Source organism: Heloderma suspectum, chromosome 2 (assembly GCF_057233095.1).
Source record: "Heloderma suspectum isolate Gila_16-S chromosome 2, 16-S_ref, whole genome shotgun sequence".
Taxonomy (NCBI): Eukaryota; Metazoa; Chordata; class Lepidosauria; order Squamata; family Helodermatidae; genus Heloderma; species Heloderma suspectum.
The window spans coordinates 402,931,199-402,958,908 of record NC_139459.1 but is presented as its reverse complement, the minus strand read 5'-3'; the positions used below and the strand labels follow the sequence as shown (position 1 = coordinate 402,958,908).

Sequence of the window (27,710 nt, the reverse complement as noted above, 5' to 3'; positions counted from 1 at the left end):
AGTAAATAGCCATCATGACTAGAAGTCATTGATATCTTCTCCTGCATGAATCTTTCCAACCCCCCTTTTAAGCCATATCATCCCAGGTAAGGTGCCTTTTAGTGAAAACACTTAGTCTCTAACTCTTTCTCACTCTGTGTGTGTATATATACTAGGGATGTCAGAGAATTTCTCCATGAATCTCCGGAAGGCCGAATGCCAACGCATTCGGCCCCCCGAAATTGGTGGAGAAACGGTCCGCCACCCGCCCGCCACCCACCGGGATGGGACTTACCTTGTGCGAATGTCCCTCCATGGGCGCCGCCATTTGCGTATGTGCTTTTTTTTTTTTTTCAAAGTCAGCCGTGATAGGCTACGTAAATATTTACGTAGCCTATCACAGCTGACTGCAGGCCAGGGACGCAAACGGCGGCGGCTACGGCCGCTGCCATTTGTGTCCAGGCAGAAGAGGTTTCACGGCCAGAGAGACGGGGCGCCTCCCCCCCGACCAGAATTTCAGGGAGGAGGGATGGGGCGCCTCCCCCCCACCGTGAAGCAAGCTTCGGGATCAGGTAAGTGACTTTCGTCCATCCCTAATTATAAGCAATCCTGCCCATTATAAGCAAAATAAAGCAGCAACAGAAAAGAACAACACAGCCAGGGGATGTTATGGACCCTCACCTACCCCAGCCTCTCAGCATCCCTGAGCATTGGGCATGCTGGCTGGGGCTGATGGGATTGAAGTCCAAGTCATCTGGAGGGCCGCAGCTGGGGAAGTCTGCTCTTCCCCATAAGCCTCTGTGTAACACAAGAGTTTGAATAGGCCAGGAGGGAACAGACAGGCCTTTGGGAGGGTCCCAGAGCCCAGCTGCAGTGGCCAAAGAGATCCCCATTCCCCCCTCAACCTCCAACAACCCGGGCGGGGGTCAGGGAATTCCCAGGAGCACAAGTCGAAGTGGCCAAGTCAGGATCTACCTTAGATGCTCCCAACTCAGAAAACTCCTATTTTGCACAGCAAACAAGGCCTGAGTTCGAAAGAGCAGGAGGCCCTGTCTGTGCTGCTCCCTCTTCTTGGGGAGGGTGGAAGACATGCCACTGCACAGACACAGCTGTGCCAAAGCCTGGGTTCCATCTCCATTGGCTTCGATGGGCAGCTCCGACTTCTGCCCCCAGGGAATCTTAAGACGCAAAGGTCTGCGGAACCTGGCAGTTCGCCCTGAGCGTGAGTCTGCCCTTGCAGTCCATGATCTCACCCCTGCAACCCGTGGCTGTGAACTGCCCACAGAGCTTCCGCTGTTGGGCAGTATATAGAAAAGCAATAAGGAAGGGGGGAGGGAGGGGGGGAGGAAAGAAAGAAACAAAGAAAGAAAGAAGCACAAAGATATTAAACCTGTAGAGAGACACATCCCTCCCATTGCCAGTTTGAGTAGACCTAACTTCACGTTGCTGTTATATTGTTGTTGTTGTTGTTATTATTATTACTATTATTTGTATTGCATTTTTACTCACACAGTTTGGATATATACTGTGCCTTCAGGTAATGAGGGTGTAAAGATGTGAATGGCCTGACCCTTGTCCTCCTCCTCAAAATACGCCCTCATTGATGTGAACATCTCCTTAACTATGTTAAGAACTGCTGAGGCTTTAAGTAGGTTCTACAGTTTCGAAAAAGCCCTCAGCCCCCTCACCTGGTAAAGTTAATGGGAGTAGGTGCAATCTCTACAAACCCTCCCCGACCTCCTAAACTCCTCTGAAGTACCACCTCTCTGAACGGAGCCACTCGGCTTAGGAAATTCTCCCTAGCCCCCAACCATGCATGCATTTCCTATCCCCATTCTTCTTTTCTTCTTTCCTCCCCTATCCTGTTCTTTCTTTCTCTCCTTTATTCCACCAGAGCATATCTTGGGGAATTCTTAAAGAAACTTCTCTTTGGTGGGGGGAAGAGAAGTTCTGAACTTTTGACTTTAAACAGACAAGAGCGTTGTTTTTTTCTCCTTCTCCTCACTCAAGCCTTTGAGAAAAGTGGGTTCACGGGGTTGCAGAGCAACAAACCTGGGGCTGTTCTGTTTGTCCGCTGCCATGATCCAGCAACAGGAAGGGCTGCAGCTCCATGGCAGAGCACGTGCTTGGCATGCAGAAGGTCCCGGCTTCGATCCCCAGCATCTCCAGGTAGGGCGGCAAAAGAATATGGACAGAAACCCTGGAGAGCCGCTGCTGCCAGTCAGTGTCAACAGTATTGCTCTAGATGGACCCAGGTCTGACTCCGTGTAGGGCAGCTTCCTATGTTCCTATGAACAGAAAGCTTTAAGAAAAAGAGGAGTCTGGGGTTTGTTTTTTAAGTGGAGGGAGATAAATATTGCTGATTCATGCAATCCTATGTACGCCTGCTCCGAAGTCCCATCATGTTTAATGAGGCTTACCCGCAGGGACGTGTGCATAGGATTCCAGCACAAGGTACTTTTGCGGGGAGGTTTTCAGCCTGATTCTCTGCATGTTTACTCAGAGATGGAACTGGTGCCTCCCCAATTCCATCTCACTAACTGGCTACCCTTCCAGTTCAGTCCTATGCATGTGTTGTCATTTGTGGGTTTTTGTTATCTTTGCATGAACTCTAGCTTCAGTGGTGAGAGAAAAGCACTTAGTACATGCTCAGAGGTTCTCCATAACTTAGCCCTAGTTTTGAAATCAGGCTCATTCGCTGAATCCTGGTGTAGTTTTGGCACACATGAACTTATGGGAAGGAAGATACAATGAGAGTGTGTGCATCAGGAGGAGGTAGAAGCAAAACAAGACATCTATTTTGATCAAGAGTTGCCGGCGGATGGTGGCATGAGGAGGGATGGTTGCATGGAGGGGAATAGAATTGTTAGGGGGAGAGTGCAAGTGCTCAGTGGTGAAAGAAAAGCATTCTGCACATGCTCTCCATTGATAACATAAGAAGAGCCATGCTGCATCAGACCAAGTTCTATCTAGTCCAGCATTCTGTTCACACGGTGGCCAGCCAGATGCCCACGGGAAACCCACAAGCAGATCATGAGAGCAACAGCACCTTCCCACCCATGTTCCCGGCTGCTAACATTGATGAAATGTAAATAAATTCGAGGGATCCTAAATTTGCATGCACATATCCTTCAGAAACTTTGCAGGTTCCTTGCCTGGAGGACACCTCTAATGACCTGTGCATTTTCATACAAATTTACCCAAAAACTATTGGGGAAGAGGTGAATGGAAGGGAAAGCAAATCACTCTCCACTTCCAATGAACTGCTGCACCTGTCCTTCTGAAACTTCGCTGGTTTCTTACTTAGGGACAACTCTAGGCTGTCGGTAATTTTCAGAACAAGGAAAAAAGGGTGATAAGTATGTCCTGTTCTGGAGACCTCAAAAACCCTTGTGGCTTTCATTCTGAACTTTGGCAGACACGATCTTCTCTGATGGGGCAATGAATCCTGAATTCTTTATCCACTTCTTCCAAGTAATAAAAATAAAGGAAAATTAGAATATAAACTCTGCACCTATTTTTCAGAAATTGGGCAGTTGTAATCTCCATCTAGGGGGCTACCGTGCCTGAAATTATCATCCATTTCTGACCAAGAGAAAAAGGTACAGTTTTTTTCTAATTTCCCATGATCGTCAACAGGATGCATAAAGACTCATTTTTCCAAACATTGACTCAGGTTTGGTGCTGAGCTGAAGTGGTCTGACTACCAATTGACCCAAGCAGAAGAGTGATGTTTTCCAAGACGCTGAATTGGGTGTCTGACCACACACTTGTTATGTATGCATGTATGTATGTATGTAACTAGGGATGTACGAAAGGTACTTACCTTTCCGCAGATTATGCTGATGCTGGGGGGGGAGGCGTTCCGTCCCTCCCCCCGGAATCCTGGCCGGCCGGCTGTGCTCCGCAGGGATTCTGCGGAGCCGCCGGCCAGCTCCGCCAGCAGCCAGACATCCGGCCACTGGCTAGCAGGGACGCCGCCATTTGCGTCCCTGCAGTCAGCTGTGATAGGCTACGTAAATGTTTATGTAGCCTATCAAGACTGACTTAAAAAAAAACCCCAAACCCCGCGGGTACGCAAATGCTACGCTATTTGCGTTCCCCTTATTTTCGCCATCTTAGTCTACGTAAATGTTTACGTAGACTAAGACGTACCAAAATAAGGAACGCAAATTTTGCACATGCGTGTTTTTTGTGGTTTTTTTTAAGTCAGCTGTGATAGTCTATGTAAATCTTTACGTAGCCTATCACATTTTTGTTTTTTTTTTAACTCGAAACTGCGGCGTTGGCAGGAGGTCGGAAGACCGGCCACCGCAGCTGCCACAGCCGCCGCCGCCAAACCGCCACCAGGAAGATCCACCCCAGGTAAGTCTCGTCCCGGGGGGCAGGTGGGGGGGGTGGCAGACCATTCCGCCACCGATTTCGGGGGGCTGAATGTGCTGACATTCAGCCTTCCCGAGATCTGTGGCGGAATTCTCTGCCATCCCTATATGTAACCTCTACACACACACAAGCACGCCATGTGCACACACGCCACAACCACACACACACACATTAGAGGTGCGCTTAGACATAGATAGATAGATAGATAGATAGATATGCAAATTTGTGTAATGGGCCTGTGCCCCGGATGTTTTAAGAACCTAGCAATGCCCCTGATCTTGATCCTGGTTCATGTGAAGGTGTTCCACAGGTAAAGGCCAGGCCAAGCTCACTTGTCCCCGCCCCCCCTCCGGCCCATGTCAAGAGTGTGGAGCGGCATCTGTGAGTTGGGGCAAAAAAATTTCTCCAGCCGAATAGAAAGTTCAGGAAATTGCAGAGGTGATGCAACTTCTTCCACACATAATTATCAAAATCATAGTGGTTTATTCTTCTTTCTGCCAAACCTCAAGGGACTCTTTTTTCAAATCTCCCCTTTGAGTCTGCTGAGGTAAACATCAGAATACCGAGCAACACGAAGCGGCGTCTTGCACAGGCCTCCTGAGCCATGGAGAGCTTGGCTGAGCTTGAGGTCTGGTGAGGAGGGCTCTGTGAGGGGCTGTGTGGAGTGGATTTGCTCCCACCCCCTCCAGATGTGAACCCTCTCCTCCCTGGGCTCCATCTATATGGGGGAAGCTACTGACCCCTCCATCTTGCAAGAGGACTTTGCCTTCCTTGCTTTCCACATCCAGTTAGCTCAGAGGAGCTGTGAGGAGGGTGGAGGCTGCGCCAGGCGTACCCAGAATGAGGACGCTGTTGCTCTCACTGCTGCTGCTGCCCCAGGCCACCTGCGGGATGCTCCGGGCCAGATGCTCCTTGACTTTGGAAAGGGATGAATCAGCCCCACTGAACCACTACAGGCCGGGGGACCTCCTCATTGGCACGGTCACCTATGCCACGGGAGTTTGGTTTCTACCGTCCAAATTCAACAAGCCCCCATCTACCAGGATTCAATTGTAAGTCATTCTGGGTGCAAGTCAGAGAAGAGTTGCTGATGCTCCACCAGGTACTAATTTCATGAGCTCCGCTCATCCCGAATGGCCCAGGACTGTCCCTCTGAGCTGGGAACTGGGGAATCACTGCCCTGTTTTGCCTTGGGGGGGGGGCATCATCACTCCATTCAGTGCCCAGCCTGCTGGCTCATTTTCAGAAGTGTGTCAGCATAATACAGGACAATTTGATGTGCTGTCGTGTGGGTGTGCAGAAGGAGCATCTGCTCCTCTTTTAAGCCATGTGAGCAGACCCACGCTGTGGCCAGAGGGGAGAGCACTTCTCCCCCCGCACCCCCACCCCATGACTGCCCAGTAAGATTGCAAATGTTTGGACACCAAATCCTCTGAGGAAGGGTCAAAAGAGCCGGGCATGTTTAGCCAGATGAAGAGCAGACATGGGAGCAGTCCTCAAATATCTGACAGGCCGTTGTGCCAAAGACGGAGCAGGACTGGTCCATATTTCTCCTGAGAGGAGGACCAGGACCAACGGTCGGAAGTCGCAGGGAAGCAGAACTGAGCTAAACATTAGGAAAAATTTACCAACCTGCTGCCCTCTCGGTCCTTTAGACTACAACTGTCAGCATTCCTACCATTTTCCGTGCTGGCTGGGGATGGTGGGAGTTGAAGTCCAAAACAGCTGGGGGACACCGGGTGCGGGAAGCCTGCCTTAGGAGAAGCTTCCTCATGAAACAAGCTGTTCTGGGGTGGAACAGAAGGCCTCTGGAAGTGGCGGGTCTCTCTCCCTGGAGGGGTTTCAGCAGGGCTGGACGGCCACCTGTCAGGGATGCTGTTGTACCCTACACTGCAGATCCTGCACTGAGCAGGGGGCTGAGCTAGGGGGCCTCCAAGGTCCCTTCCGAGTGTGAACTGCTAGGGTTCATTTCCTAGTGATCCCCAACATGGCCTTTGCCTTTTCCCACACTTATTCCTGCTCTCTGCTTTCTGTTCTTTAGAGCAATGTTTTCACTGAGCTCTGCAGTCGCATCTTGGATCCTATCAGCATATATGTGAAGTTGGGAATTTTTTACCCCAATGTGCACAACTTTATACTTACCTTAAATTGCATTTGCCATTTCAATGCATATTCCCCCAGTTTGGAGAGCTGTTTTTGGTGCTCATCGAAATCTTTGTTTTTTAACCACCCTACATAATTTGATGGTCTCTGCAAACTTGGCCAATTCAATGCTCACTCTGATGTGCAGATCACTTGTGATCACTTTGACATGCATCGGTACCAATACAGAGCCCTGTAGGAGACTCCTGTTTACATCCCTCCAGTGGGGGAATTTACCATTTATTCCTACTCTTGCCTGCCTGCTCTTTAACCAGTTACTTGCCTCGTGTCACTCCAGGACTGCTACATTTGCTGAGGAGTCTTTGGTGAGGGACCTTGTCAAAACTCTATTTCTCTGTCCATCAGATCACCCTATTCATGTCTGTTTGAAACTCTCAGAAAACTCTCAGAAATTAATGGGATAAAACATACCTTTGCAGAAGCCATCTTGATTCTTTTCCTGCAGGGGTGGTCATTTGATAGGCTTGGGAAAAAAACCTTTAACTTTTCAGAAATCTACCCAGAGCACACTTTAAGCTCATTGGCTTGGCGTTTCCTGGATTCTCCCTGAATTCCTTAAAAATGAAAAGAAAAAAGCATTACATTGGCCACTCTTCAGTCCTCTGGCCAACCTTAGGGCATGTTACATATTGATGTTGGAAAATGTAAATATAATACTTTTCAATGATAAAAATGGGAGGACATGGGATTTTTAGCTTCTGCCTGTAGTTGCAGGTGAGATGCTTCTGCTGCTGTATGAGTTTCCGAGAGGCGGTGGAGGGACTTCCCTTGATGTGCAGTCTGAGATAAGAACAGTGGGCTACATTCCAGGGTTGTTGTGAGTGACGCCACCTCAGCTTTTAACAGCACACAAAACATTATATGCCCAGGAAGTGTCTTGGAGTCATTGAACTAACTATGGAGATGGTAATAAAAACAGGGGTAACGTGAGGCTAAGGATAAAAATGGCCTTGCAGATATGATGTGCTTTCACTACCTTAAAGCACAAGACAAAAGCTAAGAATTGTAGAGCTGCAGTAAAATTAACCTCCCCGATCCAAGGGGGGCAGTGTCATTCATTCGTCATGGTCTTGGCATTGGTCTTCTAGTTGCTGTTGTCCTTGCTTTTATCTATCCTGAATCCCCCACCAATCAGCTTCAAAGGATGACACTGGGTTCTAATATTTTGAGAGAGGGAGAAAAATGTCTCCTCATCCACATTCTCCACACCATGCATTATTCTGAACGTCTCTATCATGTTTCCCCTTACCCTGCTTTTATCCAAGCTGAACAATCACAACTGCTGTAACCTCCTCTCGTAGGGAAGATGCTCCAGCCCCTTGATCATGTTAGTTGCCCCTTTTTGCCCTTTTTCCAGCTTTACAGTATCTGTTTTCAGGTGCGGGGACCAGAACTGTACACCGTATTTCAAGTGTGGTCACACCATAGATTTATACAAGGGCAGACTGATATTGGAAGTTTTATTCTCAACTCCTTTCCTAATTATGGCAAACATGGAGTTTGTCTTTTTCACAGTAGCCACACACTGGGTTCATAAGCTGTCCACCACAACCCCAAGTTCTCTTCCTTGGTCAATCACCACCAGCTCGGATCCCATCACCTTATCCTAGGGATGTACGAAAGGTACTTACCTTTCGCGAATTATGTTTATGGTTGGGGGGAGGGGTTCCGTCGCTCCCCCTGGAATCCTGGCCAGCTGGCTATGCTCCGCAGCGATTCTGCAGAGCCGCTGGCCGGCTCCGCCAGCAGCCGGACATCCAGCCGCTGGCTAACAGGGACGCAAATGGCGGCGGCCGTAGCTGCCGCCATTTGCGTCCCTGCATTCAGCCGTGATAGGCTACGTAAATGTTTATGTAGCCTATCTCGGCTGACTTAAAAAAACAACAACACGCATACACAAATGGCGGTGGCCACCGCTGCCACCATTTGCATTCCTTATTTTGGCACGTCTTAGTCTACATAAACTTTTACGTAGACTAAGACAGCGAAAATAAGGGGAACGCAAATAGCGTAGCGTCTACGCTATTTGCGTTCCCCTTATTTTCGCCGTCTTAGTCTACATAAATGCTCACGTAGACTAGACGTGCCAAAATAAGGAATGCAAATGGCGGTCCCCATGGGAGCTGCCATTCGCGTACGCACTTTTTTTTTTCCAAAGTCACCCGTGATAGGCTACGTGACGATTTACGTAGCCTATCATAGCTGACTTTGGAAATCTGGCCGTGATAGGCTACATAAATCGTTACATAGCCTATCACCAGTGTGTGTGTATTTTTTTTACTTTACTTTTTTTTTTGCAATGGCAGTGGCGGCAGCCGGTTGGGAGACCGGCCGCCGCCCCCGCCCCCGCCGAAATGCCGCCGAAAAGCCGCCGGGACCCGCCGCTGAGAGGGACATTCGCCGAAGGTAAGTCCCATGCCGGGGGGGGGCGGGGGGCCGGCAGAGAATTTCTCCACCAATTTTGGGGGGCCGAATGCGCTGGCATTCGGCCTCCCCAAGAATCGTGGAGAAATTCTCTGACATCCCTAGGCACAGGTAGCTGTCCAATATCTTCTGCAGTGAAAGCAGATGAAAGTAATTCAATCAGCTTCTCCACAATCTCCTCATCCTCCTTTAGTACTCCTTTAACTCCATTGTCATCCAATGGTCCAACTGCCTCCCTAGCTGGTTTCCTGCTTCTGATACACTTAAAGAATTCTTTATTGTTGGCCTCGATGTTGTTAGGCATGTGCTCCTCAAAAATGCTTTCTTTGCATCTCTTATCATCTTCTTGTATCTCCTTTGTGCAAATTTGTGCTTCGTTTTCTTTGCCTCATTTGGGCAAGACTTCCATTTTCAGAAGGAAGCTCTGTTTTGTGTAATAGCTTCCTTGACGCTGCTTGTCAGCCATGCCACTTGGTCCTCCCTTTCCTAACCTGTGCTGTACATTTTAGCTGGGCTTCTATTATTGTGGTTTTGAGTAACCTCTGAGCATTTTGAAGGGATTTAACCCACTTGCCTTGTAGCAGAATATGCATTGTACTGTGTGGAATTGATAAGAATTTATTGTATTTTGTAGATGTGACTAGTTCTGTGTGTGTGTTGTGAGATAACTGTGAGCAATGGAATGCATTCTTGGAAATGAAGGAAGGCCTTCACGAGGGGGTCGGTCAAGTACTGGAATTAATCTCTTAGCTTAGGAGGGATTCCTTCATCTTGGGGTTACTGGTATCAATGGCAGGCCTGGCTACACTGGGGACACTGGGAATCGTGGTAAGACCAGGTCTGAAACTAAGGATGAAGTCATCGACTTCATTGGGGTTATGAAATACCAGGGTTTGATACTCTGGGGAGAGAGACGCTGGGAGAACGGGAAACCCACCATATGTGTTTAAGCTGGCTGCACCCATCATGCCTTCCAAATACGATACTTCGACGTGGATTGTTAGATTGAGAGGAACCTAGGTTAACAATATGCTTGCTACTATTTCAGTATAGTAGTATATATATATTTCATATATATATTTCAGATATATATATTTCAGTATATATTTCAGTGATCTGGAAGTCGGGAGTATATCCACCACCCCCTTGTCATGGTCAGATCACTATCTGGTGATGTTGGACTTCTCGGTTCCACAACCCCTGTGCAGGGGTGGAGGACCCATTAAAATGGTCCGCCCCAGGCGTCTTATGGATCCAAATGGATTCCTGAATGCGCTTGGGGATTCTCTGGGGCATGCCAACGGCCACTCGGTCGAGACCCTGGTGGGTGGCTGGAATGCCGCAATTACTGGGGCATTAGATCGGGTGGCTCCGAAACGCCCTCTCCCCCTGAACAGGGCTCGGACTGCACTATGGTTCAATCCGCGGTTACGAGCTCTGAAACAGGAGGTGAGACGGCTAGAGCGCCGGTGGCGGAAGTCTCGCTCCAAAGACGATCAGACACGGGCTAGAGCTATATCTTCAGCCTATCACGTGGCGGTGAAGGCAGCAAAAAAGGAATATTATGCTGCCTCCATCGCGTCTGCAGAGTGCTGCCCCAGGAGGCTGTTCCAAGTGGTCCGGAGCCTGGTCGGTCCTGTGGCTCCGGAACCACTGGAGCATTCTAAGGCCTCCTGTGAGGCTTTGGCAAGGCACTTTGCAGATAAAATTGATCAGATTAGGTGTGTTACTCTGCACACTGTGGATACAGTTAGTGAGCAAGAGGTGGCCTGTGGCAAACCGGTTTTGTGGGATCGGTTCCAGCTTCTTCCTCCTGATGAAGTGGACAAGGTGCTTTCATCGGTACGGCCGACCACCTGCTTGCTTGATCCTTGCCCATCTTGGCTCATTATGAGCTGCAGAGAGAGACTGGGTGAGGGGATCAAGGCGGTGGTGAACGCCTCCCTTGAGGAGGGAGTGATGCCATCAGCCCTCAAGGAGGCAGTGATAAGACCGCTCTTAAAGAAGCCCTCCTTGGATCCTCAAGTTCTGAACAACTTTCGCCCAGTCTCAAATCTGCCATTTTGGGGCAAGGTGATTGAGCGGGTGGTGGCGGTGCAGTGGAAGGCACACTTGGAAGAAACTGATTATCTAGACCCATTTCAGTCGGGCTTCAGGCCTGGGCATGGGACAGAAACGGCCTTGGTCGCCTTGGTGGATGATATGAGGAGGGCTCTGGATAGGGGTGAATGCTCCTTCCTTGTTCTCCTCGACCTCTCAGCGGCTTTTGATACCGTTGACCACGGTATCCTCCTGGACCGCCTGGAGGGGTTGGGCATTGGAGACACTGTATTGCGGTGGTTCCGGTCCTTCCTCTCCGGAAGGTACCAGAGGGTAGCACTGGGAGAGGAGGTTTCGGACCCGTGGCCACTTACTTGTGGGGTGCCACAGGGTTCCATCCTCTCCCCGATGCTATTTAACATCTATGTGAAGCCACTGGGGGCTATCATCAGGAGGTTTGGGGTGCAGTGTCATCAATATGCGGATGACACGCAGCTCTACCTCTCATTCAAATCTTCACCAAGGTTGGCCGTAGAATCCCTGTCCAAATGTCTGGAGATGGTGAGTGGCTGGATGGGGAGGAATAAGCTGAAGCTGAACCCTGACAAGACCAAGGTACTTTTGGTGGGAGACAAGAGGAGGCTGGGGGATGTTGACCTGGTGTTGAATGGGGTACGGCTACCCTTGAAAGACCAGGTCCTCAGCCTGGGGGTCATTTTGGACTCCCAGCTGTCCATGGAGGCTCAGGTGTCAGCTGTGAGCCGGACAGCGCTGTATCAACTCCATCTGATACGGCGGCTGCGCCCCTTCCTTCCCGACCATCTGCTCCCATCAGTAGTACATGCCCTGGTCTCCTCTCATTTGGACTACTGTAATGCGCTCTACATGGGGTTACCCTTGAAGACGGTTCGGAAACTGCAGCTGGTACAGAACGCGGCGGCTCGCCTGATTAAAGGCAGCCGCCGGCGAGATCACATCACTCCAGTGCTGAAGGAGTTGCACTGGTTACCAGTTGTTTTCCGGGCCAAATTCAAGGTGTTGGTTTTGACCTTTAAAACCCTATATGGTTCCGGCCCAGCCTATCTTAAGGAGCGCCTCCAGCAACACCAGACAGGCCGCTTAACAAGATCAGCCTCGGATGGCCTTCTCTCTGTCCCATCAGCCAGGACAGCTAGACTGGTGAGGGAGAGGGCCTTCTCTGTGGTGGCCCCCACTCTGTGGAACTCCCTCCCTAGGGAACTCCGTCATGCCCCCTCTTTAATGAGCTTCCGTCGTGCATTAAAAACGTGGTTGTTCAGGCAGGCATTTGGGGTGGGCTAGGGTATTTTAAAAAAAAAAAATTATGGTAAAATTTTATTGTTTTAAATTGTTTTATGGTGGGTTGTACATCGCCCAGAGTGGCTGGGTGACCAGTCAGATGGGCGATTAATAAATTTAATAAATAAATAAATAAATACTATTTCAGTATACTTTTAGTGATTATAAATTGCATGTATTTAGGGATTGTTGTGATCTGCCTTATCATAAAGAAAGCTTGTCATTCTCTTACCATGTTTGAGCAATATATAGCAATAAATTAATTCTTTGGTACCATATTTGTATTTTCTGACCTGAGGGATGTTTTAAATATCATCACCCATACATTAATCCTTGAAGCCCTAAACACTTGGTAAAGATCTGTAAATCTGTCACTGAGTGGGGTCTCTCCTTCAATCTGGTCTAGTCTCTATTGATCTGGGGATTACCAGAGACACCCGTTCAAGATTGGGAAACAAGATATTTGTCTGGAGCGAGAAGACTCAACTCAGTCTTCCCCTTTCAACTTCCTTTTTATCAGTTTCCTCAGTTTAGAAAAGATTCTCTTCTGAAGTCAACCATGACTGTGTTCAACTTCCTTGTCACATTAAATCTGATAGTACTGTGTTCACTATTTCCAGCTGGTTTGACAACATTTACATCTCATACTAGGTCCTGGGAGACGCAATTCAAGATTAAACAATTTATTTATTTATTTATTTATTTACAATTTTTATATACTGCTCCACATCAGAAGATTTTGGAGCAGTGAACAACACCGTAAAAGAATAAACAGCAGGTGAAAAGACATAAAATACTCAAACATTTATATCCCACCTTTCTCCTATCATGGAAGTCAAGCTGATTAAATGTGGTTCCCAGGTAGTCTCAGCTCTGAACACTGACCTCTTCAGCAACATCAGCAAAGTGGCTGCTTCATGTGCCTTCAGACTAGGGATGGCAGAGAATTCCACCACGGATTCCAGTGAGGCCGAATGTACTGGCATTCGGCCCCTCGGTATCTGTGGCAGAATGGCCTTCTGCCCCCCTGCCCTCCCTGAGGAACCCCCCGGGACGGCACGTACCTGGGGCGGATGTGGAGGATGCAGCGGATGTGGCGGCAGCTTCGGCAGCGGGTGTGGCAGTGGCGGTGAGGCGGCGCAGCAGCAGTGGAGGAAGGTACGGCGGTGGGTGCGGCGGCGGAAGGTGGGGTGGGGGTGGCAGGTGCGGCGGTGGGGGCGGCAGGTGTGGCGGTAGAGGCGGCAGGTGTGGCAGCAGTGCGGAAGGTGTGGTGGCGGGGGCGGCAGTTGCAGCAGCGGGGATGGGGGCGGCAGTTGTGCCGGCAGCAGCTGCGGGGGCGGTGGCAGCGGTGGCGGTGGTGGCTGGTCTGCTGGCTGGGCGAAGTGTACGCAAATGGCAGCGGCTAGACCGGCCGCCATTTGGTTTTCGCTACTTTTAGCCATTCTAGCCTATGTAAATATTTACGTAGGCTAGAACGGCGAAAAATAGCGAACGCAAATGGCGGCCGTCGTAGCCGCCATTTGCGTACACGTTTTTTTTACTTTGCTGTGATTGGCTATGTAAATATTTACGTAGCCTATCATGGTTAAGTACAGGGACACAAACGGCGGCGGCTACGGCCACCGCCATTTGCGTCCCTGCTGCCCAGCGGCCGGATGTCCGACTGCAGGCAGAGCCGGCTGGCGGCTCTGCGGAATCCCCGTGGACCGGAGCTGGCCGGGCAGGATTCTGGGGGGAGGGACGGGGCGCCTCCCCCCCACTGCAAGGCATATCTGCGAAACAGTAAGTGACTTTTGTACATCCCTACTTCAGACTCTGCCCTAGGACCAGAAATGCAGGGTTGCTTCCACCTTGGTTGGTTCCATAACCAACTGTTCCAGGACACAGTCATTTAGGGCATTGGGAAAACTAACCTCTTTGTCCTGACTGGAACATGCATTTATCCAGGCAACATGGGGGGAATTGAACTCACCTATTTGAACAACACTTCCTCTTTTGGAGGCCTCCCTGATTCTGTTTTCCATCTGAAGATCACCCTGAGCATTCTGGTGTGGGGGACAACAGCACGTTCCTAGCACTAAATTAGTTTTGATGTCCAGTTTTATCCCCCACAGTAGTTCCGTGGATCCCTTTCAGGTTTCCTAGTCTGCTCGACACTATGCCGTCTTTGACGTACAGGGCAACACCTCCCCCACCACACCCTTCCCTCTGCTTCCTGTGGAGGTTACATCCAGAGACGACCGCATCCCCCTTGGTCTCTCCGTTCCACCAGGTTTCCGTAATGCCCACTATATCCAGGTTCTCCTTTAAAACCGAGCACTCCGGCTCTCCCCTTTTGGCTCAGAGGCTTCTGGCATTTGCATAGAAACACCTATGCATAGTGACCCTGTCGAGATGCCTCTGGCGTGTGCACCTTCTGCTGTGGCACTTAGGTCTCTTTGATGGGCTATCATGTTGCACCACATACTCATGGCTTATTTCCTCCTCTTCTACATTTGGTCAATGAAAAACGTGTTCATCTTCATCCCTTTGAGATGATCTAAACCAAGCCATATGCTTCCCAGCTCCTGTCGGCTTTCCCCCAGGGTTTAATTGAAGAGCTGCTCTGCCTCCCTTTTAATGTTTGGCACCAGCACTCTGGTTCCATTTCAGTTCAAGTGGAGTCCACCCTCCTGTACTGGTTGGGCTGTCCCAAAATGTTCCCAGGGCTTAACAGAAATGAACCCCTCCTCCCTGCACCACCATCTCCTCTGCCTATTGAGACTCCTCAGCTTTGCCTGTCTAACTGGCCCTGAACATGGAACAGGTGGCATTTCCGAGAAAGCCACCTTGGGGGTCCTGGATTTCAGCCTCCTACCCAGCAACCTAAATTTGACTTCCAGGACATCATGACTACATTTCCCCACATCGTTGGTACCAGCATAGAGCACAGCTACAACCCAGGCACTATCTACTATGCTATCTAGATGGCGCATGATGTCTAGATGTCCGCAACTTTTGCTCCAGGCAGGCAATATTATTATTATCATCATGATCACCATTATTATTATTATTTACATTTGTATACCGCCCCACAGCCAAAGCTCTCTGGGTGGTTTACAAAGGTTAAAACATTAAAAGTACAACATGCACAATTTAGAAATTCACTATGTGCTCTTCACGCCCATCACAGACCCAGCTGTCTCTGTGTCTAATGATCGAATCTCCCACTACAACAAGCAGCCCTCCCCACTGAGGCACATCCTTGGCATTAGAGGATATTTTATATCCTCTAATTTTATATTTTATATTTTATATTTTAACATCTACATGAAACCGCTGGGGGAGGTTATCCGGAGGTGTGGGCTGAGGTGCCATCAATATGCGGATGACACCCAGCTCTACCTCTCTTTCTCATCAAAACCAGGTGAGGCAGTGGCTGTTCTGAATCAGTGCCTGGGCACGGTAATGGACTGGATGAGGGCCAATAAACTGAAACTCAATCCAGACAAGACGGAGGTACTGTTAGTGGGTGATTCTTCTGCCCGGCTAGGTGATAATCAACCTGTTCTGGAGGGGGTTGCACTCCCCCTAAAGGATCAGGTTCGTAGTTTGGGGGTGCTCTTGGATCCAGAACTGTCACTTGAGGCACAGGTGAACTCAGTGGCACGGAGCACTTTTTATCAGCTTAGGCTGGTATACCAACTACGCCCTTATCTGGACAGAGAGAGCCTAGCTACAGTTATCCATGCTCTGATAACTTCTCGTCTGGATTACTGCAATGCGTTATACGTGGGGCTGCCTTTGAAAACGGTCAGGAAACTTCAGCTGGTCCAAAATAGGGCAGCAAGATTGTTAACAGGGACTGGCCTGCGAGCTCATATTACGCCAGTACTTTTCCAGCTGCACTGGCTGCCGGTCCATTTCCGGGCCCGATTCAAAGTGCTGGTGTTAACATTCAAAGCCCTTAACGGCTTGGGGCCAGGTTACCTGAAGGATCGCCTCCTCCCATATGTGCCTGCCCGGACCTTAAGATCATCATCAGTGGCCCTTCTCCGTGAGCCCCTGCCAAAGGAAGTGAGGCGGGTGGCTACTAGGAGGAGGGCTTTTTCTGTTGTGGCACCCCGGCTCTGGAATGAGCTCCCTAGTGAGGTTCGCCTGGCGCCTACATTGTACTCCTTTCGGCGCCAGGTGAAGACCTTTTTATTTTCCCAGGCATTTTAGCTTTCTAAATTTTTATCTTTGATGTTTTAAATCTGTATTTTAAACTCCTGTACTGCTGCTAGGTTTTATTGTGGTTGTATTGTTATATTGTGGTTTTAATGTTCTATATATTTTAAATTGTTTTATTGTGTGTTGTTTGGTTTTAGTTTTTGTGAACCGCCCAGAGAGCTTCGGCTATTGGGCGGTATAGAAATAAATAAAATAAATAAATAAATAAATAATAAATTTTATGGATGTTGGAGAATTCCACCACGGACTCCAGTGAGGCTAGATTCTATAGAATCCAGCCCCCCAGAGTCCATGGCGGAATGGACTACCCCCTCGCCACCCCCCAAAATCCCACCTGTAATGGACCTACCTGGTGGCGGCGACAGCAGCGGCGGCAGCTCCGGGTCATCTTTTGGCCACTGCTGGGCTGCGGCCGTAAATGGTGGCCAGTGGAGCGGAGTGAAGCTGGCCAGAGAGGATTCTGGGGGGATGGGACTGATCACCTCCCTCCCCACCGAGGACTGCTGGCCGGAATGGTGTAAGTGTTTAAACACAACCCTCAGATATTTGTTATTTGAGGAGCAGAAGCCTTCTAAGGGATCATTTCCCTTTTTCTTAGAATGACTCCCTCCTACTCCAAGGCCCCCTTTCTCCATGACAGCAGATGAACTGTCACCCAGGGATTGGGACACCACTGTCCAGTCTTTGAAGGCCTCTTCCACCAACCTCTCTGTCGCTCTTCAATCCTTCAGGTTTGCAATCTTGTCTTCAAGGAGCTCATTACGCACACCCATGACTTCCATCCAGCAGGCAGAGAGTCATACATTCATTTATTTATTTGTGGCATTTCTATACCACCGAATATAAAATCTCTCAGTGGTTCACAATATTAAAATACAATATCAGAAACAAAACTTTAAAAACAATTCCAACAACAGTAAAAATCAAGGAGCAGTAAAATGGAGTGGCCTGATTAATTGACTTACAGTACAGGGAAACCCAGGGTGAAGAAGTGTGTTTTCACAAGGGATTTGAAAGATGTAACATTTACTGCCTCCCGAACTACACGAGAGAGGATTTTCCATATGCCAGTTGCTGCTACATACACGTGGCACTCCATTCAATACATGGGACATCCCCAACACCTGTGCTGACTTTCTATCTTCATAACTTTTTTTTTTTTTTAAATGCTTTTGTTGGGTTTTTCTACATGGAAAACTAACTTGTTACTAGATTAAGGTGGGGAATTTATTTATAAGTTGTTGTTGTTGTTTCAGTTACTTAGTATGAGGAGGGAGGGAAGAGTCAATTGCTCTGGTCTCCTCATCCTGTTGCTAAACTCGCATGGGGGCTTTGCTCTGTGTGCCAACGCTTCATCACTAGGGCTGAGATGCCTCGTCACCTGGGTGGCAACTCCGGTGAGGTCATGCCATCCAGCCCTTTCCCCATTCTCATTCTCTCTCACACACAGAAAAGATGTGTTCAGTTATTTCCTTCCAAATTTAGAGGCTGCAAGTTGTATTTTACCAAAAGTGCACACAGGCAAACCCCTCACCTTAACTTAACTGGGTACCGTTCCCCTTAAATGAGGCTTCCCCAACCTGCTGACCCTCAGATGCCTTGCAGTTCAACTCCCATCAGCCGCAGCCATCATGGCCAATGGTCAGGCATGCTGGGAGTTATAGTCCAAATCAACTTGAGGGCTGGGGGAGGCTGCCTAAGAGGAACACCCCATCATTTAAGAAATCTTCCCAATCCTTTGTCCTGTCACAATTTCTTTCTCGATTCCAAGGGTTGCACACATGCAGAATCCCAGCATTGGGGTGTACATCTGCTCTGGAATTTTGTTTTGAAATGGATCCTCTTTCCTGACCCTTGGCAAAGGCTCTTCTTCCTTTTCCTGGCTTGGGTTTGGGGGGATTGGGTTTTATGCTTCTGGTTTGAGCTCTGGATGACTGTTAGCATGAGGAAAGTTCTGGAAATGTAACCCAGAGATATTTGCTTCAAAGTAAAAGAAGCAACAGCTGAATATTTTTATCTCATTGCAGACAGGATGACAATGTGACACTTTTTTTTAATCAGGAAAGGAGCCACAGAGTACTGGAAGATTCTGCCCTTCTTGTTGGCCACCCAGGAGATCAACCAGAGTCCCAGACTCTTACGCAACATCACACTGGGCTACGACATCCATGACAACTATTTCGATGCAAGAATGACTTCGGATGCCCTGCTAGACCTAATCTCCCCTGGGCAGGGAAATGTTCCCAACTACAGCTGTGGAAGAAGGCATCACCCATTGGCTGTTCTGGAAGGTTCTGACTCTGACATCTCCATCCAGATTTCAACCATGCTGGGAATCTACAAAATCCCTCAGGTACAGATGGGGGGGGGGGTGTTTACAGGCTGAGTCTCACTCTACTTGGGCTTCTCTCCAAAGAAATCAAAAAGTTCTCCAGAGAATGTCAATGAGAGCTTCCGCCACCCATGAAAATTGGGGAACTGGATCCACAGTGGGTGCAGAGCGATAGGGCTCCCCTCCCCTCCTGGGGTCTGAAAATGTATTGGGGGCACACAGGGGATTTGTGAAAGAAAACTCATGCATTCAAGGGAAAATCATGTAATTAACATCATGCATGGTTTGTTCCTCATTCATGCTTATAACTCAGAAGGGAATGAGGTAGCCAGAGACAAAAGTGAGGGGGTGGGTAAACTACTTTGCAGCTGCCTGTCACCCCTGAAAATCAAGCATGTTCCTATTCTGGATTCCGGTTCTTGGACACATTCAAAACTGCTGGGAAAGTGGGATGAGCTGTTGGGAACTTGCTTCCCTTCTGGACACTCAGGAGATGCTCCGTAGCTACAGGCATCTTTCTTTTCCACTGTTCTGTCATCATGCAGCCTGAATGCTTTATCCCTCACAAAATTCTGACTATTTGTTCCCTTGGTATGAAAGATGGCACAGATATTTCCCGTTAATGGGTAAAATCTGGCCAGCTTTCAGAAGTATCCAGTGAAGAACTGAAATCTGGTTGTGAAGCAAAACAAACCCTCAGTCTCTTCCTTGGTTTGCCAGGTCAGTTACGCTTTTGTTTCCCATGTTCTGAGTGATAAAACTGAGTTCCCTTTCTTCTACCGGATGGTCCCCAAAGAAGGAGCCCAGTACCCAGGGATTGTCAAGCTGCTCCTGCATTTCAGATGGATGTTGATCGGTCTCGTTGCTCCAGACACTGACAATGGAGAGAGGTGCATGAGGGCCTTGACCCCCGAGCTCATCAGGAACGGTGTTTGTGTTGCTTTCTCACAAAGAATCTCAGGACTGAGTACAAATGAAGCGGAGTTCCCTCAGGCTTCATTCCACCACTGGAGACAAGTCAATGTCTTTGTTTATTGTGCAGAGACAAGATATTTCTTGATTGGACTAAACGTTATGCAACTGTATGTTGATTTCTTGATGAAACCCATTGTAGGGAAAGTCTGGGTCACAACGGCTTTGTGGGACTTTGCCTTTGAATTGACAAATAATGGTGCTTCTCTCCAAATGATCCTTGGTATATTTTCCTTCACTCTCCAGCAAAATAAAAGGTCAAAATACGATGGTTTTTCACACTTTCGCTTTAGTATCGAGCAGTTTGTGATGAAAGCATTTAATTGTGCCTATTCAAAGCATGCATTGTCCGTGAAAGGCTGGACAAGATGCAGAGAGAATGAGAAACTGGAGACCCTTCCAGAAGAGGTTGTGGAGAGAACCCTGTCTCTGGACAGCTATATCATTTACAACACTGTCCAGGCTGTGGCCCGTGCCTTGGATGCGGCTTATTCGTCAAGATCCAAGAGGATGGTGGTGGAGGGTGGAGGCAGGCTGTACGCTCAAAGGCTGCACCCATGGCAGGTATTCCCATTCTCATCACAGATATCTAGGGATGTACAAAAATCACTTACCTTTTGGGTATTATGCTGATAGTGCGGGGGGAGGCGTTCTGTCCTTCCCCCCGGAATCCTTGTCAGGGGGGGAGGCGCTCCGATCCTCCCCCCCCTGGAATCCTGGGCATTCGGCTGTGCTCCGCAGCGATTCTGTGGAGCCGCCGGCCGGCTCCGCCAGCAGACGGACATCTGGCCGCTGGCTAGAAGGGACGCAAATGGCACCAGCCATAGCCGCCACCGTTTGTGTCCCTGCAGTCAGCCGTGATAGGCTACATAAATGTTTACGTAGCCTATCACGGCTGATTAAAAAAAAAAACGCGCGTACGGGAATGGCAGCGCCCATGGGCGCCACCATTTGTGTTCCTTATTTAGGCACGTCTTAGTCTACGTAAATATTTATGTAGATTAAGACGGCGAAAGTAAGGGGAATGCAATGTTTTTGTTTTTTTAATCAGCTGTGATAGGCTACGTAAACATTTACGTAGCCTATCATGGTGTTTTTTTAAAATCTAGCCATGATAGGCTACGTAAATCTTTACGTAGCCTATCATGTTGTGTTTTTTTAAAACCAGGAAATGGTGGCGGCGGCAGCCGCCATCGCAGAACTGCTGCCGGAGCCGCTGCCGCCAGGAAGATCCGCCCCAGGTATGTCCCATCCCGGCAAGATCCGTGGAGGAACTTTCATACATCCCTACAGATATCCCTGCTGAATCAGTGGTACAATTCAAGCATGATTGCCCTGGATTTAGAAGCTGAGAATATTAGAAAATGAAGTGAAATGTTGGATACAAAATGTTGGAGCAAAACCAGCTGCAAAACTCCCTGTGCTGCCCCCGCTTTGGCCTCCTGACACCGGCTCCTGAGGACTCAGCCCATCTGGCCACAGTCCCAACATGGGCACAGCCCCTCCATCTCTGCCTGGCCCGTTCCCCGTGCTCCACCACTGGAGTCAGCCATGCTGCTGTTCCTTCCTGCCTCCTTGACTGGGCTGCCAGTTTGACACCTACTGGGTCCACTGTTGCCCCTCCCTCCTTCCCTTTGTCCGTGACGGTGTCATCGGTGTAGTACTGGCATCTGAAATGGGTCTGGAGATAAATGAATGGTTCATGTACTGATAGTGTTTAACAGGAACGTACATTTCTTATCTTTCTGGTGACTTTTACAAAAGTGCCAAGCTGAACATTCCCCCATTATGCTGAATGAAACTTGCCTTTTTCCACAATGTGCAGAAAAGTTCCTTGCATTTGGTTTTATTTCATGTCAAGAACCATTTTCTGGCAGGAGCACTTTTAAACAATCAATTTGAACAATTTGATGGCTAACATCAGAAATCCAGATTCTTTCCCAAACCTGTAGTTACAGCTCAGTCCTGTGTGTGACTCCTCAAGCCCAGGTCCTACTGAGTTCATTCGAAATTATGAACCGGTTTGTGTGCATAGGACCTTGGCCTTCGTTACATAACTGTCAACTTGCTGCCTTTCAACTGGGCTGAGAATGTGCCCCATCGAGAGGTCAGCCCCCCTCTGCCAATGGTAATACCAGGCCCAGATTCCTGAACTACTTTATATGCCTAAATTTTCTTAGCATTATTTATCACATGTCTATGTGACATGTGATCACATGGCCCAATAGCCAAAGCTGTTTGGGTGGTTTACAAAAGATTAAAAACTGAAAACCAAATAGAAAATATTATCTAGAAACCATTTACATAAAACAAGGGAAGCACAATCAACACTAGAAATCCCAGGCCTGGTTTTTATCATATGCTGTCGAATGCCTGGGGGGAGAGGAAACTCCTAGCCTGGTGCCAAAGGGACGGCATTGGGGCACTGGATGAAACTCACGGGGAAGCGGGCAGGAGGACCTCAGATGGCGATGGGAGCATATGAGTTGGCTTCAGATCCCCAAAGGAAATAACATCCAGGGATGAAACCAGGTCTCTTGCTAGTGTTAAGAGACACCCCCGCCACTTGAGTCTTGAACCAGCCCCGAGCCATAGAAGATTCAAGCATGAGATGGGCATCACTGATCGAGTGTGGTTCCTGGTTTCCTCCATGTTGGTGATTTCTCTGCTGTTCTAGCTTCACCCTTTCCTGAGAATCTCCCAGTTTTACAATAATTCCATGGACAGAGACCTGGCAGCCGCCTTTGACATTGTCAACTGGGTGAAATTCCCCAACAAGTCTGTGGTTAAAGTGAAGTTTGGGAGTATGGAAAGACGGGGATCCCCAGCAGGCCTCAAGTTCACCATTGATCAGGATGCCATTGTGTGGCCCCAATGGTTCAACAAGGTGAGGGAAACAATTCCTTTCCTTCCATGGTATTTATTGACCATCTCTTAACCTCTGCTAAATGTAGCAGGTTCCCAGTCAGCCTGGAACTTCCAACTAGCAGCAATTTTTCAAGATCTCAGAGAGAGGGGAGATGTTTCCCAGCACTGCTTCCCAGCTGTGGGCCAAACACAGGCTGGAGGTGCCTTGGGACTTCTCTGTCCATTTGTACAGCCCCATCAGTCTATGTGGCACTTTATGGAGAACAAGAGGACCTGTCCCCAAAGACGCAAGGGTAGGGATGTAGGCCAAGATGGAGAAGACCTGCAGGTAGGGATGTAGGCCAAGATGGAGAAGACCTGCAGGTAGGGATGTCAGAGAATTCCGCCAGGGACTCCAGATTCTTTAGAATCCAGCCCCCCGGAATCCGTGGTGGAACGGCCTCCCCCCCCGCCCCCCCCCGTGGAATCCCCCCAGGACAGAGCTTACCTGGGGTGAATGCGGCAGCTCCGGCTGGTCTCCCATGGACTCCAAGCGGAGCCAGCCGGGGAGGATTCCAGGGGGAGGGACAAAGCGCCTCCCCCTCACCCAAATGCCCCGGCATGGAGCCCGGTAAGCCTTTCACACATCCCTACACAAGGGAAAGAAAAGTGGAAGAGAGAAGCCCCAGGGGAGGAAACTGGGAAGAAGCTGTGTGTGCTCAGGCTTAGTGACGAGCTTCGTGTTCAGTGCTGGAGACCCTGTTGGGCCCTTTGAACTGTGTCTGTCATTTCTGTAGCCAAATTGGCCCCAATGCATTTTCCTTGATGGTCCTTGTTCTGTGTGTAGCCCCTGCCTCATTCCAGGTGTGTGGAAAGCTGTCGCCCAGGATCCGTCAAGGTGGTTCAGGAAGGAAGGCCGGTTTGCTGCTATGACTGTGCTCCCTGCGCGGAAGGGACCATCTCCAACCAGGAAGGTGGGTGACTCTGAAGGAAAATGCAGCCCCAGTGAAGGAGGGTAAAGATCCACCCAGACATGTTCACTGAAGCTTTTCTTAAAGACATTTCTGCACTTGGATCCTTTATTGCAGTCGCCACAATTCATTTGACATGAAAAATGACCTGGGAGGACGGACTGAGCAGTGGGGCAGAGAGAGGCAGAGGATGGGGCAGGGATCAGCACCGCCAGACTGCATGTGCCCGGCACCTTACATCACATGCAAGCTCTCCATGGTTCATATTGTTATGTTAGTGAGGTGGGTGGCTGCCAGCAGGAGGGCCTTTTCTGCTGTGGCACCCTGGCTGTGGAATGAGCTCCTTAGAGAGGTTCGCCTGCTATCTACATTGTACTCCTTCCAGTGCCAGGTGAAGACTTCTTTATTCCCCCAGGCATTTTAAAATCCCTATTTTCAATCTCTGCATTGCTGCCAGGTTGTGTTCTGGTTTTATTCTAGGGATGTCAGAGAATTCTGCCACGGATCTCGGGGAGGCAGAAATCGGTGGTGAAACGGTCTGCCCCCCCCACCCCACCCCAGTACGAGACTTACCTGGGGTGGATCTTCCTGGCGGCGGTGGTGGCGGCTGCAGCGGCAGCTGTGGTGGCGGTTTGGTGGCCGCGGCTGTGGCGGCTGGTCTTCCGACCGGCTGCCACTGCCGCCATTTCCAGTTAAAAAAAAAAAAAAAGCCGTGATAGGCTACATAAATGTTTATGTAGCCTATCACGTCTGACTTTAAAAAAAAAACCCAAAAAACCACGCATACGCAAATGGCAGCGGCCGTGGCCGCCGCCATTTGCATACACGTGTTGTTGTTATTGTTGTTTTAGTCAAACGTTTAGACGTTTCATTTTGTTCACAAATGAACACAGGAATATGAGAGCCATGCTGGGTCAGATCAAAGGCCCGTCTACTCCTGTACCCTGTTCAGACAATGGACGAAAAAATAGATCACTGGGAAAACCACAAGTAGGACACGGGTGCAATTAAACCCTCCCACGTGTGTTCCACATCAATGGCGTACATAGGCTCACTGCCTCTGATACTGGAGGTAGCACATAGCTGTCAGGACTAGTATCGATGGATAGCCTTCTCCCCCAGTTATTCTCCAACCCACTTTCAAAGCCATCCAAACTGGTGGCCATCACTTGCGGAAGTGAATTCCATTTTTCAAATCTGCATTGTGTGAAGGAGCCCTTCCCTTTATCTGTCCTGCCTCTCCCAGCAGGCAGCCTCATGGGATGATCCTGATTAAGCATTGGCTGAGCACAGGTGGAGGCACAGTATAAACAAGGCTGGATGTTGGTGATGGGAGTTGTAGTCCAGTTTTCTCACATCCAGCACCACAAGATACTTGCAGAGCCCACGTTCAGCTCTCCGTGACCCCATTCGCATGACCCAACAACCTACAGTTGGTTGTCAGCACTGATTGTCTCTTGGTGGCTTATCATGATGTGCAACCTGGTCCTGTGTCCCCTCCTCTGTGCCAATCAAACTCCACTCTATTCTTTGTCTATGCTGTGGGAGGAGGTGGGGAAGACAGGCAAGCTCTTTCCCCAAATGGCTGTCCCCTTCCAGAGGAGTCACCAGGATCCTAGTCATCGTGGGCCATTGACCCGGAATTTACCTCAAAAAGAGGAGCTCCTTGGCAACCGTCTGAGGACTCAAAAGGCAGTCTCCAGGAATACTGCTGGATCCTCTCACCTGTCCTCTTCAAACAAAATGATGGTTACAGCAGAAATGGGGGACTAAATTTTGTTGGGCGCCTACGTAGCCAGCCCTCCGTGCCTTGAAAGTCATCAAGGAGAGGGGCAGGCCCCTGACATCATGTCATTTCCAGCCAAAATACCACATGGATGATCCACAAAATGCACAATACACGGTCGGCCAGCCCGCATTCTCCACATTTATCTCCAATCACAGGTTGGAGATAACAGCGGGGATTCTTTCAGGGGTCCAGGCCTCCCACTGGAGGGATTAATGAAGGTTTCATAGGATGACTATGGAATATATGCAAGCCAAATTAGGCCTACAGAAGAGAGTTTCCCCATCCCTGGGTTAAGGTCATGTTTAAACACATGAAACACGGAATGTGGATTGTGGCCATGGAAGACTGACGAGGCCCAGCAGGCCTTACCATGCCCTGTATGAGATTAATATGTCCTGCCCATCACACCAGAAGAATATTTCTGAGGGAATGTAAAAGAACAGAGATGGCTAAGGATGTCAGGGAGATGTTTGTCTTGTTTTTCCAGATGCAGACCATTGCACCAAGTGTCCGGATGATCAGCATCCAAACAAGGACCGAGATGAATGTATCCCCAAGGATATCACCTTCCTGTCCTACGAAGAATATTTGGGTATCACCTTGGCTTCCTTTGCCCTATTCTTATCCTTAACCACAGGCTTTGCGTTAGGAATCTTCATAAAATACCTTGACACTCCCATAGTCAAAGCCAACAACCGGGACCTCTCCTACATTCTCCTTCTCTCCCTCCTGCTTTCCTTCTTGTCCTCCTTCCTCTTCATTGGTCAGCCATGGAAAGCAATCTGCCTCCTCCGGCAAATGGCCTTCAGCATCATCTTCTCAGTTGCCGTCTCTTCTCTGTTGGCCAAAACGATCACTGTGGTGCTGGCTTTCCTGGCCTCAAAGCCAGGGAACAGGGTGAGGGGATGGCTGGGGAAGAGTTTGGCCAACTCCATCGTCCTTTCCTGTTCTGGTGTCCAAGTTGTCATCTGCACCATCTGGCTGGGCATCTCTCCACCATTCCCTGACTCTGACATGCACTCGCAGCCTGGACAGATCATCCTGCAATGCAACGAAGGGTCTGTCACCATGTTTTATGCTGCCCTTGGCTACATGGGCTTCCTGGCTGCCATCTGCTTCACGGTGGCTTTCCTTGCCAGGAAGCTGCCTGGTGCCTTCAATGAAGCCAAGCTGATCACCTTCAGCATGCTGGTCTTCTGCAGCGTTTGGGTGTCCTTTGTGCCCACCTACCTGAGCACCAAGGGGAAATACATGGTGGCCGTGCAGGTCTTCTCCATCTTGGCCTCCAGTGCTGGCTTACTGGGCTGCATCTTTCTCCCCAAGTGCTACATTATTGTACTGAGGCCTCATCTGAATACAAAGGAGCATCTCATGATGAAAACAAAAGAATAAATCTGATTCATATTGTTTCTAAAAACACCAATGGTCTGCCAGTTTTTATAGGGGTGTGCAGCCTTAGGATGCAGATTTCCAAAGCATGGTGGCCATATTGGTTCATCAGAGTGGCTGGGTGACCAGCCAGATGGGCGATTAATAAATTTAATAATAATAAAAAAAAATCCACCATTTTGTGCAACCCCCTACCTCCACAGAGGTCTATTGGTCAGAGTTGATAGTGCAGTCTCACGATGAGTCATCCTTTTGACAGTGAAACTTGCGAGCTTTAGACCATCATCACTTTGATTTCCAGTGCCCCAAACACATCCCACTTTATGCAAGTGACCCCCAGGTCTGTCCCTCTTGGTACCTAAGATTCAAAAATTAAAATTGCAAGAACGTATGGCTCAGGCCTTGTTGTTATAACTTTGTGAAATCGTACTCCCTTACACTTCCCCTTTCCCCACTCCTCAAAGGGGGGTTGGGGGAGGGGGGATTGGTGAGGAATAGGTGGAGGAGGCCCTTTAGGGCTGAAGCCCAACTACTCTTCCCTAACCACCAATTCCTTTGGAAGAATTGCCCCCTCCGGCCCATGTTCCCCAGCAACTGGTGTACACAGGTCTACTTCCTCTGAAACTGGAGCTTGCAAATAGCCCTCATGACCAGCAGCCATTGATAGCCTTCTCCTCCATGCATTTGTCTAACCCCTTTTCAAGTGATCTCATCCTGTATTTTTTTGCTTATTTATTTTAAAGTTTTGTAAGACACCTTGTAGGGAAAACCTTTATCTTTAACTCTTGTTCTCCCTGCATGTGTATGGTGCGTAGGGATGTACGAAACACCGACCTGGCTCCACGCCCAGCAATCCGTGGTGGGGGGCAGGTGCTCCGTCCCTCCCCCTGGA

The 27,710-nt window shown here is 49.1% G+C and overlaps 1 protein-coding gene and 1 long non-coding RNA gene across 2 annotated transcripts; both read left to right on the top strand.

Moving 5' to 3' along the window:
• Nucleotides 1–395: 395 nt before the first annotated feature.
• LOC146356680 (uncharacterized) lies at nucleotides 396–20,102 on the top strand. The gene is made up of 3 exons (XR_014787470.1): nucleotides 396–551; nucleotides 18,580–18,871; nucleotides 19,647–20,102. It is a non-coding gene; the product is annotated as an uncharacterized LOC146356680 (long non-coding RNA).
• Nucleotides 20,103–20,131: 29 nt separating this feature from the next.
• LOC146356679 (vomeronasal type-2 receptor 26-like) lies at nucleotides 20,132–26,821 on the top strand. The gene is made up of 4 exons (XM_084830256.1): nucleotides 20,132–20,386; nucleotides 22,500–22,709; nucleotides 23,517–23,643; nucleotides 25,917–26,821. The coding sequence occupies exons 1-4, from the start codon at nucleotides 20,132–20,134 to the stop codon at nucleotides 26,819–26,821; spliced, it is 1,497 nt and encodes a 498-aa protein (XP_084686382.1).
• The last annotated feature ends 889 nt before the right edge of the window (nucleotides 26,822–27,710 follow it).